Source organism: Artemia sp. Qi Xiang Cuo, chromosome 11, assembly GCF_049724085.1.
Source record: "Artemia sp. Qi Xiang Cuo chromosome 11, ASM4972408v1, whole genome shotgun sequence".
NCBI classification, from domain to species: Eukaryota; Metazoa; Arthropoda; class Branchiopoda; order Anostraca; family Artemiidae; genus Artemia; species Artemia sp. Qi Xiang Cuo.
The window spans coordinates 50,298,150-50,312,772 of NC_142804.1; the positions used below are offsets into that span (position 1 = coordinate 50,298,150).

The window sequence follows — 14,623 nt, forward strand, 5'->3', positions numbered from 1 at the left end:
ATAGTCAAAAGTGATTGGAGTGTAACTAACCTCCCTCTCACGCCCACCATTCCTCCAAACACATCCAATCAAAATTTTCAGAGTCATTTTGTTCAACGTAGTAGAAAGTTCTGGAAATTAGGTCTTTGAGAATGACCTTAGGGTAAGGGTTGTAATTTATTCCCGGGGTCATATAAGGTGTTTATAGAAAGTGTTGTCGTTTCCAAAAGCGATCATTCAATAGGAAATCGAAAGGCCTAGTGCCCTTTTTAATAGTCGAAAGTGATTGGAAGGCTTGACATTTTATAATAAAGATCGATGTGGGTATAATGTATTAATTTTTGTTGTTGTTGTTGTTGTTATTTAGACCAGGGCACTTCGTATCGAAGGAGTTTTTATGGGAACTTTGGAAAGGGCTCATTTGATAGAAAATAGAAAGAGCCTATGCCCTTTTCAAAAGTCGAAAATGATTGGAGGGCATCTAGTTCCCCTTCCACTCCCACCCTCCCATTTGCCCATTATGTGTAAAAACTAAATGTTACCTTAAGATTAAATCAAAATGCACTCTGATAATGCTAATTCCACATAAGGCATCTCAGATATATCCCAAGAACGACTGAGGGTAATGTGTTCAAACTTTCGGTGCTACTTCTGCTCTTAAAATTTAATCAAATCAAAATAACGTAAGTGTATCCAAGCTACCAAAGAAAGTAAACAGATTTTTTTGCGAATGCTATCGATTTTTCCATTTCAGGTCAACTAGAGGAGGCATGAAACTAAATTAAACAGTACTATTTGTGTCCGGATTTTTAAAAGGGTGTATGTTGTTAAAAATTGCTGAAATTTTTTCCCCGGCATGCAAATAGCAGGCCAAACTATAAAGTCGCAAAAGACGAAAGATTTACGGTGTTATTTTGCCTGTCTCTTAAAAGATAATGCCAACATAAAATAAACAAAAATTAATTAAAAAAACTTTCTCTACAAAACACGTTTTTCAGAGAAAAGTAAAGAATTCCACAAAACAAAAAATGAGCATAATCCATACCAAGTAATGTACCAAACGTGAAACTACCACAAATAAGCATGATAAATAAATGAAACTCAAAACGAACAGAAATTACAATAAATAACCGAGTCAAACTCAAAACGAACAGAAATTAACACAAGTTGGGCGAAAAACCCCTATGCCATCAAAAGGCAAGAACATAATTTGCACTTTACTGAAATAATATAAATGATTTTACTTTTACAACTTTAATAAATCAAATAATATTAACATTTTGATTACTAAATATCAATATATGTATATTAAACTGACAATGAACATTCATTTGTATTTTTTCAGTAAAGTGCAAATTTTGTTCTGACCTTGGGAAGGCATAGGGGTTTCGCACCCAACTTATGTCAATTTGTGCTCGTTTTTAGTTTGAGTCGGTTGTTTATTGTAATTTCCGTTCGTTTTGGGTTTCATTTATTTATCCATGCCGATTTGTGGTAGTTTCATACTTGGTAGATTATTTTATTTTATTTTTGCTCTTTCTTTGTTTAATGGAGTTCTTTACTTTTCTTTGAAAAACTTATTTTGTAGATAAAGTTTTTTTTAATTAATATCATACAAAAGTCAAATTAGAACATATCTTGTGACAATGCAGCAGATGAGGCTGAGTCTTACGGAAATAGGATCCCCGGTACGATCCTCCGTGTAGCAAGGAAATAACTTAATAGAATTTATCACCATAATTTTTATTCCCTGTATGAATTTTTTTATCTGACTCTAGACGATTTTCGGAACGTAAATAAATCAAACACAATTTAGCCGCTGCTATTTTAAATTTTACATTTCGTTTTTTTTCCTAATAGAATAAGATTTTACGGTTCATCTTTAAGATTTACTGTTAAGAGAATTCTCTTTTTGAGGAATATATGAACTATCAGAATCTATTTTTTAGTCTAATTTGGCCCTCAATCAATTTTGGTTTGAGTAGGCTTAAGTGAACAGAACAATTCCTTCAAGTTAGTTTATTTTTCTTTTTTTTTTTCTATCGTAAATGACGAATAGTTGAGTATTGAAAAGCAAAAATGTTTATAAAAAAAAAAATTAAAGCAGCCAGATTTAGAATAGTCCAGGGTAAAAAAATACATAGAAAAGGGAATGAATAATAAAACTACGATTAGCAAAATAACGAAAATTATGTATAGAAAAAAATATAATTACAGTTCTGACAATGTGCAAACGAGCTACCTCTAACAATACTCACAGTGAACTGGTTCAATGAATTAATTTTACCGGTTCAAGACGAAAATGTTTCGATCATCACTGAAATGTTATTATAATTAGCTGTGTCAGCTGCCTGTGTGATCGGTTGTCTATTGCCATGTTTTCCTTGCAAGTGAAACTGTATAATATGTTTGTGTGTGTCTGTTTTTTTTTTTCGAAGTGTTACAGCCTTGAAAAGGTTAAACAAGCCTATTAGTTTTATGTCCCTCTAACTGGCTGGATTCTCTTGACAAACGATATTAATTATGAACGGGTTAAATTTAAAATTACACAGAAAAAGGAAGAAAAGAAATTTTATTTTGGGTTCTGGGTCCATTAGTAACAACTATTAGCATCGTAAATAAATTTTTTTTTCCAGGTATTTAGAGACTGTAAAAATAACTTAGTATATTTTTACAAACTTTGTAAATTTTAAACGGTAAAAAATAATTTTTAATAGTAGTAGAAGCAGTAAGAGCAGTAGTAGTGATAGCAGCAGTAGCGTTAGTATTAATAGCCGCAGTAATAATAACTTAGTGTTTTTGGGGTTGTTCAGAATCCCCTCGACATCCCCAGATAGTTTTAATTAAATGTTCGAAGAAACACAAGCTGTTTGTGAGATATTGATGAATGGCCCTTTTGATAACCTGCATGTACAGATTGTGTTTTGATTTAGTCCAACAAAATTCACTCCCGATACCATTAGTTCTTAAAAATAACCCCCTCCATAATACCTGAAAGTTTTAAGTATCAAAAAAGCTTTCAAAAGCTTCAAAAGTACTGATTGGTGCTGATTCTCAACTACTTACCCCAAGTTGGTTTAAGAGTTGGTTTAATTAAAAAACTTTTTCCACAAAATAAGTTTTTCAAAGAAAAGTAAAGAACTCCATTAAAATGAGCAAAACTAAAATCAAATAGTCTACCAAGCGTGAAACTACCACAAATCGGCATTGATAAATAAATGAAATCCAAAACGAACAAAAATTACAATAATTAACCCAGTCAAACTCAAAACGAGCTGAAATTAACATAAGTTGGGCGCAAAACCCCTATGCCTTACCAAGGCCAGATCAGAATTTGCACTTTACTAAAAAAAAAATATGTTTTTACTTTTATAAGTTTAATAAATCATATAACATTGACATTTTTATTACTAAATTTCAGTATATGTATATTAAACTGACAATGCACATTCATTTGTATTTTTCAGTAAAGTGCAAATTTTGTTCTGGCCTTGGGAAGGCATAGAAGACCCTCAGTCGTTCTTGGGACACTGCTGAGACGCCTTATTGGGAATTAGCATTGTCACAGTGCATTTTGATTTAATCTCAAGTCAACATTTAGTTTTTAAGAATATAAAAATGGGATTTGAGGAAGACTAAAACTTAACTGCATAACTTACAACCCTTGCACTGAGGGTTCTGAGGGGCTTATCATCCTTAAAAACCTAATTTTCAGAATTTTTAACTATGTTAAACAAAATTAATATCTCAAAATTTTGATTGGATGTGTTTGGGAAACTGGCGGGCGTTAGAGGGGCGTTAGTCGCTCTCCAATCACTTTCAACTATTAAAAAAGGCACTAGCCCTTTCTTTTGAAGTTTTTACTACAACGCTTTCAATAAAAACTTCATATACTCCCAGGGCATAACTTACAATCCCTGCCCTGAGGGCTGTGAAGGGAGGGGTTGTCATCCTTAAAGACCTAATTTCCAAAACTTTTAACTACGCTGAATAAAATGGCTATCTAAAAAAATTTATTGGATGTGTTTTGGAAAAAGGTGGGCGAAAGAGGGGGGTTAGTTGCCCTCAAATACCTCTTGACTATTGAAAAGGGTACTAGTCCTTTGATTTTCAAATCGAATGGGCCATTTTTCAAGTTCTCCCCCCCCTGAAAGTTTGGGGGGCTAGTTGCCCTCCAATCACTTTCAAGTATTAAAAAGGGAACTAGCCCTTTGAATTTCCAGTCGAATGAGCTTTTATTGAAGTTTCTACGACAACACCCTCTTTAAAAACCTTATATACCCCCAAGCCATAACTTAAAACCCTTGCCCTGAGGGATGTGGGGGAGTGTCCCCCTCAAAAACATATTTTCTGTCTGGAAATCAACTACGCTGAACAAAATGGCTATGTCAAAATTTTGATTGGATGTGTTTGGGGGAATGAAGGGCCTGAGAGGGGGGGGGGGGCTAGTTGTACTCAAATCACTTTCAACTACAAAAAGGGTACTAGCCTTTTGAATTTCCAATCGAATGAGCCTTTTTTGAAGTTTCTACGACCACGCCTTCAATAAAAACCTTATATGCCCCCAGGGCATAACTTAAAACCCTTGCTCCGAGGGTTGTGGGGGAGTGTCCTCCTCAAAAACAAATTTTCTAAATGTAAATCAACTACGCTGAAAAAAATGAATATATAAAAATTTGTTTTGGATGTGTTTGGGGGAATGATGGGCGTGGGGGAGGGGGCTAGTTGCCCTCCAATCCCTTTCGACTATTAAAAAGGGTACTAGCGCTTTGAATTTTAGATCGAATGAGCCTGTTTTTGAAGTTTCTACGACAACACCTTCTATAAAAACATCATATGCCCCCAGGGCATAACTTAAAACCCTTGCCCTAAGGGTTATGGGGGAGTGTCCTCCTCGAAAACATATTTTCTATCTGTAAATGAAGTACGCTGAACAAAATGACTATCTCAAAATTTTTATTGGATGTGTTTGGGGGAATGACTGTTGTGGGGGAGGGGGGCTATTTGCCCTCCAATCACTTTTGACTATTAGAAAAGGGTAATAGCCCTTTGAATTTCCAATCGAATGAGCCTTTCTTGAAGTTTCTATGACAACGCATTCTGTAAAAACCTTATATACCCCCAGGGCATAACTTGAAACCCTTACCCCGAGGATTGTAGGGAAGTGTCCCCCTCAAAAACATATTTTCTATATGGAAATCAACTACGCTGGATAAAATAGCTATCTCAAAATTTTGATTGGATGTGTTTGGGAGAATGATAGGCGCAGGGAGGGGGGTAGTTGTCCTCCAATCACTTTCGACTATTAAATCAGACACTAGCCCTTTGAATTTCCAATCGAATGAGCCTTTTTTGAAATCTCTACGACAACGCCTTCTATAAAAACCTTAGATGCCCCCAGGGCATAACTTAAAACCCTTGCCCCGAGGGTTGTGGGGGAGTATCCACCTCAAAAAGATATTTTCTATCTGGAAATCAACTACGCTGAACATAATGGCTATATCAAATTTTTTGATTGAATGTGTTTGGGGAATGATGGGCGTGGGGGGGGGGGGCTAGTTGCCCTCCAATCTCTTTCGACTATTAAAAAGTGCAATGGCCATTTGAATTTCCAATCGGATGAGCCTTTTTTGAAGTTTCTACGACAACGCCTTCTATAAAAACCTTATATGCTCCCAGGGCATAACTTAGAACCCTTGCCCCGAGGGCTGTGGGAGAATGTCCTCCACAAAAAGATATTTTCTATCTGGAAATCAACTATGCTGAACAAAATGGCTATGTCAAAATTTTGATTGGATGTGTTTAGGGGAATGATGCGCGTGGAGGGGGGGGGGGCTAGTTGCCCTCAAAACACTTTAGACTATTAAAAAGGGTACTAGCCCTTTGAATTTCCGATCGAATAAGCCTGTTTTGAAGTTTCTACGACAACGTCTTCTATAAAAATCTTAACTGCCCCCAGGGTATAACTTAAAACCCTTGCCCTGAGGGTTGTGGGGAGTGTCCTCCTCGAAAACATATACTTTATCAGGAAATCAAGAATACTGAACAAAATGGGTGTCTCAAAATTTTGATTGGATGTGTTTGGAGGAATGATGGACGTGGGGGGGGGGGCTAGTTGCCCTCCAATCGCTTCAACTATTAGAAAAGGGTACTAGCCCTTTGAATTTCCAATTGAATGAGCCTTTCTTGAAGCTTCTATGACAAAGCCTTCTATAAAAACCTTATATACCCCCAGGGCATAGCTTAAAACCCATGCCCGAGGGTTGTAGGGAAGTGTCCTCCTCAAAAATATGTTTTTTATCTGGAAATCAACTACGCTGGACAAAATGGCTATCTCAAAATTTTGATTGGTTGTGTTTGGAGAATGATGTGTGCGGAGGGGGGGGGGCTTGTTGCCCTCCAATCACTTTCAACTATTAAAACGGTAATTAGCCCTTTGAATTTTCAATCGAATGAGCCCTTTTTGAAATTTTTACGACAACGCCTTCTATAAGAACCTTATATGCCCCCAGAGAATAACTTAAAACCCTTGTCCAGAGGATTTTGGGGGAGTGTCCTCCTCAAAAAGATATTTTCTATCAGGAAATAAACTACGCTGAACAAAATGGCTATATCAAAATTTTGATTGGATGTGTTTGGGGAATGATGGGCGTGGAGGGGGGGCTAGTTGCCCTCCAATCACTTTTGGCAATTGAAAAGTGCACTAGCCCTTTGAATTCCCAATCGAATGAGCCTGTTTTGAAGTTTTTGCGACCACGCCTTCTATACAAACCTTATATGCCCCCGGGCATAACTTAAAACCCTTGCCCTGAGGGTTGTGGGGGAATGTCCTCCTCAAAAACATATTTTCTATCTGGAAATCAATTACGCTGAACAAAATGGCTATCTCAAAATTTTGATTGGATGTGTTTGGGGGAATGATGGGCGTGGGGAGGGGGCTAGTTACCCTCCAATCCCTTTCGACTATTAAAAAGGGTACTACCGCTTTGAATTTCCAAGCGAATGAGCCTGTTTTGAAGTTTCTACGACAAAGCCTTCTATAAAAACCTCATATGCCCCCAGGGCATAACGCTGAACAAAATGGCTATCAAAAATTTTTGATTAGATGTGTTTGAGGGAATGATGGTTGTGGGGGAAGGGGGGCTAGTTGCCCTCCAATCACTTTCGACCATTAGAAAAGGGTACTAGCTCTTTGAATTTCCAATCGAATGAGCTTTTCTTGAAGTTTCTACGACAACGCATTCTATAAAAACCTTATATGCCCCCAGGCCATAATTTAAAACCCTTGCCCCGAGGGTTGTAGGGAAGTGTCAGCCTCAAAAAAATACTCTCTATCTGGAAATCAACTACGCTGGATAAAATGGCTATCTCAAAATTTTGATTGGATGTGTTTGGGGGAATGATAGGCACAGGGGGGGGGGGGCTAGTTGCCCTACAATCACTTTCGACTATTAAAACAGGCACTAGCCCTTTGAATTTCCAATCGAATGAGCCTTTTTTGAAGTTTCTACGACAACACCTTCTATAAAAACCTTATATGCCCCCAGGGCATAACTTAAAACCCTCGCCCCGAGGGTTGTGGGGGAGTGTCCTCCTCAAAAAGATATTTTCTATCTGGAAATCCACTATGCTGAACAAAATGGCTATTTCAAAATTTTTGATTGGATGTGTTTGGGGGAATGATGGGCGTGAGGGGGGGGGGCTAGTTGCCCTCCAAACTCTTTCGACTATTAAAAAGTGCACTACCCCTTTGAATTTCCAATCGAATGAGCCTTTTTTTGAAGTTTCTACCACAACGCCTTCTATAAAAACCTTATATGCCCCCAGGACATAACTTAGAACTCTTGCCCTGAGGGCTGTGGGGAATGTTCTCCACAAAAAGATATTTTCTATCCGGAAATCAACTACGCTGAACAAAATGGCTATGTCAAAATTTTGATTGGATGTGTTTGGGGGAATGATGGGCGTGTGGTGGGGCTAGTTGCCCTCCAAACACTTTCGACTATTAAAAGCGGTACTAGCCCTTTGAATTTTCAATCGAATGAGCCTGTTTTGAAGTTTCTACGACAACGCCTTCTATAAAAACCTTATATGCCCCCCAGGGCATAACTTAAAACCCATGCCCCGAGGGTTGTGGGGGAGTGTCCTCCTCAATAAGATATTTTTTATCCGGAAATCAAGTACGCTGAACAAAATTGGTATCTCAAAATTTTGATTGGATGTGTTTTGGGGAATGATGGACGGGGGGGGGCTAGTTGCCCTCCAATCACTTAAACTATTAAAACGGGAATTAGCCCTATGAATTTCCAATCGAATGTGCCTTTTCTGAAGTTTTTACGACAACACCCTCTATAAAAACCTTATATGCCCCCAGGGCATAACTTAAAACCCTTGCCCCGAGGGTTTTGGGGGAGTGTCCTCCTCAAAAAGATATTTTCTATCTGGAAATAAACTACGCTGAACAAAATAGCTATATCAACATTTTGATTGGATGTGTTTGGGGAATGATGGGCGTGGGGGGGGGAGCGAGTTGCCCTTCAATCACTTTCGACTATTAAAAAGTGCACTAGCCCTTTGAATTGCCAATCGAATGAGCCTTTTTCAAAGTTTCTACGACGACGCCTTCTATAAAAACCTTATATGCCCCCAGGGCATAACTTAAAACCCTTTCCCCAAGTGTTGTGGGGGAGTGTCCACCACAAAAACATATTTTCTATCTGGAAATCAACTACGCTGGACAAAATGGCTATCTCAAAATTTTGATTGGATGTGTTTGGGGGAAATTATAGGCGCAGGGGGGGGGGGCCTAGTTGCCCTCCAATCACTTTCGACTATTAAAACGAGCACTAGCCCTTTGAATTTCCAATTGAATGAGCATTTTTTGAAGTTTCTACGACAACGCCTGCTATAAAAACCTTATATGCCCCGAGGGCATAACTTAAAACCCTTACCCCGAGGGTTTTGGGGGAGTGTCCTCCTCAAAAAGATATTTTCTATCTGGAAATCAACTAAGCTGAACAAAATGGCTATCTCAAAATTTTGATTGGATGTATTTGGGGGAAGGATGAGTGTGGGGAGGGGCTAGTTGCCCTCCAAACACTTTCGACTATTAAAAGCGGTACTAGCCCTTTCAATTTTCAATTGAATGAGCCTGTTTTGAAGTTTCTACGACAATGCCTTCTATAAAAACCTTATATGCCCCCAGGGTATAACTTAATACCCTTGCCCTGAGGGTTGTTGGGAGTTTCATTGTGGGAGTTGTGGGAGTGTCATGTGGGAGGGTTGTGGGAGTTGCCCTCCAATCACTTTCGACTATTGAAAATGGCACTAGCCCTTTGAATTTCCAATCGAATGAGCCTTTTTTGAAGTTTCTATGACTACGCTTTCTATAAAAAACCTTATATGCCCTCAGGGCATAACTCAAAAACTTTGCCCCATGGGTTATGGGGGAGTGTCCTCCTCAAAAAGATACTTTCTATTTGGAAATCAACTACGCTGAACAAAATGGCTATGTCAAAATTTTGATTGGATGTGTTTGGGGGAATGATGGGCATGTGGTGGGGCTAGTTGCCCTCCAAACACTTTCGACTATTAAAAGCGGTACTAGCCCTTTGAATTTTCAATCGAATGAGCCTGTTTTGAAGTTTCTACGACAATGCATTCTATAAAAACCTTATATGCCCCCAGGGTATAACTTAAAACCCTTGCCCTGAGGGTTGTGGGGAGTGTCCTTCTCGAAAACATATTTTTTATCTGGAAATCAAGTACGCTGAACAAAATAGGTATCTCAAAATTTCGATTGGATGTGTTTGGGGGAATGATGGGAGTGGGGGGGGGGCTAGTTGCCCTTCAATCACTTCAACTATTAAAACAGGCACTAGCCCTTTGAATTTCCAATCGAATGAGCCTTTTTGAAGTTTCTACGACAACGCCTTCTATAAAAACCTTATATGCCCCCAGGGCATAACTTAAAACCCTTGCCCCGAGGGTTGTGGGGGAGTATCCTCCTCAAAAAGATATTTTTTATCTGAAAATCAAGTACGCTGAACAAAATCAGTATCTCAAAATTTTGATTGGATGTGTTCTGAGGAATGATGGGTGGGGGGCTAGTTGCCCTCCAATCACTTCAACTATTAGAAAAGGGTACTAGCCCTTTAATATCCAATTGAATGAGCCTTTCTTGAACTTTCTACGACAACGCCTTCAAGAAAAACCTTATATACCCCCAGGGCATAACTTAAAACCCTTACCCCGAGGGTTGTAGGGAAGTTTCCTCCTCAAAAACATATTTTTTATCTGAAAATCAAATACGCTGGACAAAATAGCTATTTCAAAATTTTGATTGGGTGTGTTTGGAGAATGATGGGCGCAAGGGGGGCTAGTTGCCCTTCAATCACTTTCAACTATTAAAACGGGAATTAGCCCTATGAATTTCCAATCGAATGAGCCTTTTCTGAAATTTTTACGACAACACCCTCTATAAAAACTTTATATGCCCCCAGGGCATAACTTAAAACCCTTGCCCCGAGGGTTTTGGGGGAGTGTCCTCCTCAAAAAGATATTTTCTATCTGGAAATAAACTACGCTGAATAAAATGGCTATATCAAAATTTTGATTGGATGTGTTTAGGGAATGATGGGCGTGGGGGGGGGGAGCTAGTTGCCCTTCAATCACTTTCGACTATTAAAAAGTGCACTAGCCCTTTGAATTGCCAATCGAATGAGCCTTTTTCAAAGTTTCTACGACGACGCCTTCTATAAAAACCTTATATGCCCCCAGGGCATAACTTAAAACCCTTTCCCCAAGGGTTGTGGGGGAGTGTCCACCACAAAAACATATTTTCTATCTGGAAATCAACTACGCTGGACAAAATGACTATCTCAAAATTTTGATTGGATGTGTTTGGGGGAAATGATAGGCGCAGGGGGGGGGGCTAGTTGCCCTCCAATCACTTTCGACTATTAAAACGAGCACTAGCCCTTTGAATTTCCAATCGAATGAGCATTTTTTGAAGTCTCTACGGCAACGCCTACTATAAAAACCTTATATGCCCCCAAGGCATAACTTAAAACCCTTGCCCCGAGGATTTTGGGGGAGTGTCCTCCTCAAAACGATATTTTCTGTTTGGAAATCAACCACGCTAAGCAAAATGACTATATCAAAATTTTGATTGGATGTGTTTGGGGAATGATGGGCGTGGGGGGGGGGGGCTAGTTGCCCTCCAATCACTTTCGACTATTAAAACGGGAATTAGCCCTTTGAATTTCCAATCGAATGAGTCTTTTTTGAAGTTTCTACGACAACGCCTGCCATAAAAACCTTATATGCCCCGAGGGCATAACTTAAAACTCTTGCCCCGAGGGTTATGGGGGAGTGTCCTCCTCAAAAAGATATTTTCTATCTGGAAATCAACTACGCTGAACAAAATGGCTATCTCAAAATTTTGATTGGACGTATTTGGGGGAATGATGGGTGTGGGGGGGGGGGCTAGTTGCCCTCTAATCACTTTCGACTATTAACAAGGGCACTAGACACTCAAATTTCCAATCGAATGATCCCTTTTTGAAGTTTCTGCGATGACTGCTTCGATACGAAGTGCCCGTTTATGGATAAAAAAAAAAACAAACAAAAAAACAACAAATTGTGCCCACATCGTTCTTTACTTAGGCAGCGCTAGCGCGCTGCTTATGATTAGCATTATCACAGTGTATTTTGATTTAATCTTAAGTGAACATTTAGTTTTTAAACATATAAAAATTCAATTTGAGGAATGCTAAAATCTACTCTATAAATCATATACAACAACTTTCTATACAAACCTTATATGCCCCCAGGGCATAACTTACAGCTTTTGCAATGAGGGCTCTGAGGGGGTTATCATCCTAAAAGACCAAAGTTCCAGAACTTTCAACTACGTTGAACAAAATGGATATCTCAAAATTTTTATTGGATGTGTTTTGGAAAATCGTGGGCGTGAGAGGGGCGTTAGTTGCTATCCAATCACTTTCAACTATTAAAAAAGGCACTATCCCTTTCAATTTCCAATTGAATGAGCCCTTTTGAAGTTTCTACGACACCGCTTTCAATAAAAACTTTATATGCCCCCAGGGGAGGGGATGTCATCCTTAAAGACATAATTTCCAAAACTTTTAACTACATTGAATAAAATGTCTTTCTAAAAATTTTGATTGGATATGTTTTGGGAAAAACTACATTGAATAAAATGGCTTTCTAAAAATTTTGATTGGATATGTTTTGGGAATGGCTTTCTATAAAAAAAACTCATATGCCCCCAGGGCATAACTGAAAACCCTTGCCCTGAGGGTTTTGGGGGAGTTTCCTCCTCAAAAACATATTTCCTATCTGGAAATCAACTACGCTGAACAAAATGGCTATCTCAAAATTTAAATTGGATGTGTTTGGGGGAATGATGGGTGTGGGGAGGGGGGGGGGCTAATTGCCCTCCAATAACTTACGACTATTAAAAAGGGTACTAGCCCTTTAATTTCCAATCGAATGAGCTTGTTTTGAAGTTCCTACGGTAACACCTTCTATAAAAACCTTATGTGCCCCTAGGGTATAACTTAAAACCCTTACCCTGAGGGTTGCGGGGAGTGTCCTCCTCGAAAACATATTTCCTTTCTGGAAATCAAGTACGCTGAACAAAATGGCTATTTCAAAATTTTGATTGGATTTGTTTGGGGAATGATAGGCGTGGGGGGGCTAGTTGCCCTCCAATCACTTTCCACTATCAAAACAGGCACTAGCCCTTGAAGCCCTTTTTGAAGTTTCTCGACAACGCCTTCTATAAAAACCTTATATTCCCCCAGGTCATAACTTAAAACCCTTGCCAAGAGGATTGTGGGGGAGTGTAAAGATATTTTCTATCTGGAAATCAACTACGCTGAACAAAAGGGCAATACCAAAATTTTTATTGGATGTTTTGGAAAATCCGGGGCGTGAGAGGGGCGTTAGTCGCTATCCAATCACTTTCAACTATTAAAAAAGGCACTAGCCCCTTCAATTTCCCATTGAATGAGCCTATTTGAAGTTTCTACGACAACGCTTTCAATAAAAACTTTATATGCCCCAAAGGCATAACTTACAGCCCCTGCCTTGAGGGCTGTGGGGGGAGGGGTTGTCATCCTTTGAGTTGTTGAAACAAGAAAAAAAGGACCAATCACTAAACTACATAAAAAAAAATATCAGCTAATAAAATACTAACAAGAATTATCCCAGAACATACTGATAAGGCAACTGTGTTAAGGTGCCATAGTTGCCTTATCAGTATGTTTTGGGATAATTATTGTTAGTATTTTATTAGCTGATATTTTTTTATGTAGTTTTCTGATTGGTCCTTTTTTTCTTTTTTCAACAACTCAACAAGTGCAAAGGCGATTTTATGGAGGGTGGGGGTGGGGTAAGAGGGGGTACTTGCCCCGTGCACAGAAATTTTAGGGGTGCGAAATTTTAAAATGATAATATAACGGTTATAATCATTTTTTAATTTTTGAAGTTTTATTTTTATTAAAATAAAGTAGTTTCATCTTTACATCTACTTGATAATGTAGACATTTTATAATGATGTTTTGTACTTAAATTTTGTTAATAAATGACAATTTTTGGGAGACAAGAGGGGGGGCACTAGTCAAGACGTTACCCCAGGCGCAAGAGAGGCCAAAACCACCAATGAAGAAGTTCCATATCATTATTATTTAATCATCATCATTACTGTTATTAGGTTATATAGCAAATCGAATGACATGTCTCTACTTTTGTCATCTCAATACGGTGTACGGGTGAAAATTGATTAACACCTTAACGACCAAGACAATATACCAAAATCTTACGTTTTTCAAAATGTTGACATAATTTGAAATTTTGACCAGTTTAACTCATCCTCAGAAAACTCTGAATATCTTATGAATTGATCTAGTCTGCTTTATCAATTAAAAAAAAAAAAAAAAAAAAAAGGCCGGGAAAGGTTATTTTGGACAAATCTTGAGAACACACAAAAATCTAAACAAGTTTTTTTTCAAAGGAGGAGAATGTCAAAGCTTGATTTTTTTTTCAAACCTGAATTTCATAAATACTATTGTTCACAATAACATTTATCATTTATTAAGTTACTTATGCGAGCAAAAATGACTAAAATTCATACTTACTTTTGAAATTCAACAGTTTTCATCCTAAAGAGTTCAATCTAAACTACTTGTGAAGCATAAATGTAATCTAAAATTCTACTAATGTGCTTTTGGCTATATATTTTTACAGGTTTTGGGCACACGTGGCCGTAAAAAACTTGTCTTGTCTACCTGTTAAGGTTTCCATCTTGATATCGTTATCATGTATTATCCAAAAACACATTCTAGGAGACAGGAACCGTGTGAAATTATTAAGAAACGTGATGTGAAATTAGGAAGCAGACGAGGGAAGATGAACTGGAGAGGAAGAAGAAAGTTAGAGTGCTAAACATCTGGGGTGGCCTAATCTTGATGCAAGATTTTTTTTTCACTACTAGCCATAACAATGATAGGGAATCACTTGGGGGGAGGAGGAAGAAATCGAAAGTATAAAAACTAGTCTTGGTGCAGAATTCTTTTTCAAAACTAGCTATAATAGAAAAAAAGGGGAGCACTTGGGG

The 14,623-nt window shown here is 38.3% G+C and overlaps 1 protein-coding gene across 2 annotated transcripts in view; it reads right to left on the reverse strand.

Moving 5' to 3' along the window:
• LOC148947091 (purine nucleoside phosphorylase-like) overlaps window positions 1-14,258 on the reverse strand; it is a 35,704-nt gene extending 21,446 nt beyond the window's left edge. Inside the window, exon 1 of one of the 2 annotated variants that reach the window (XM_089097255.1) lies at window positions 14,145-14,258. In XM_089097255.1, the coding sequence (XP_088953381.1) occupies window positions 14,145-14,167 (23 nt within the window). In that variant the 5' untranslated portion in view covers window positions 14,168-14,258. Of the gene's footprint in view, window positions 1-2,194; window positions 2,229-14,144 lie in introns of those variants that run through there. The other variant, XM_089097256.1, reaches the window with a different exon arrangement.
• Between the last annotated feature and the right edge of the window lie 365 nt (window positions 14,259-14,623).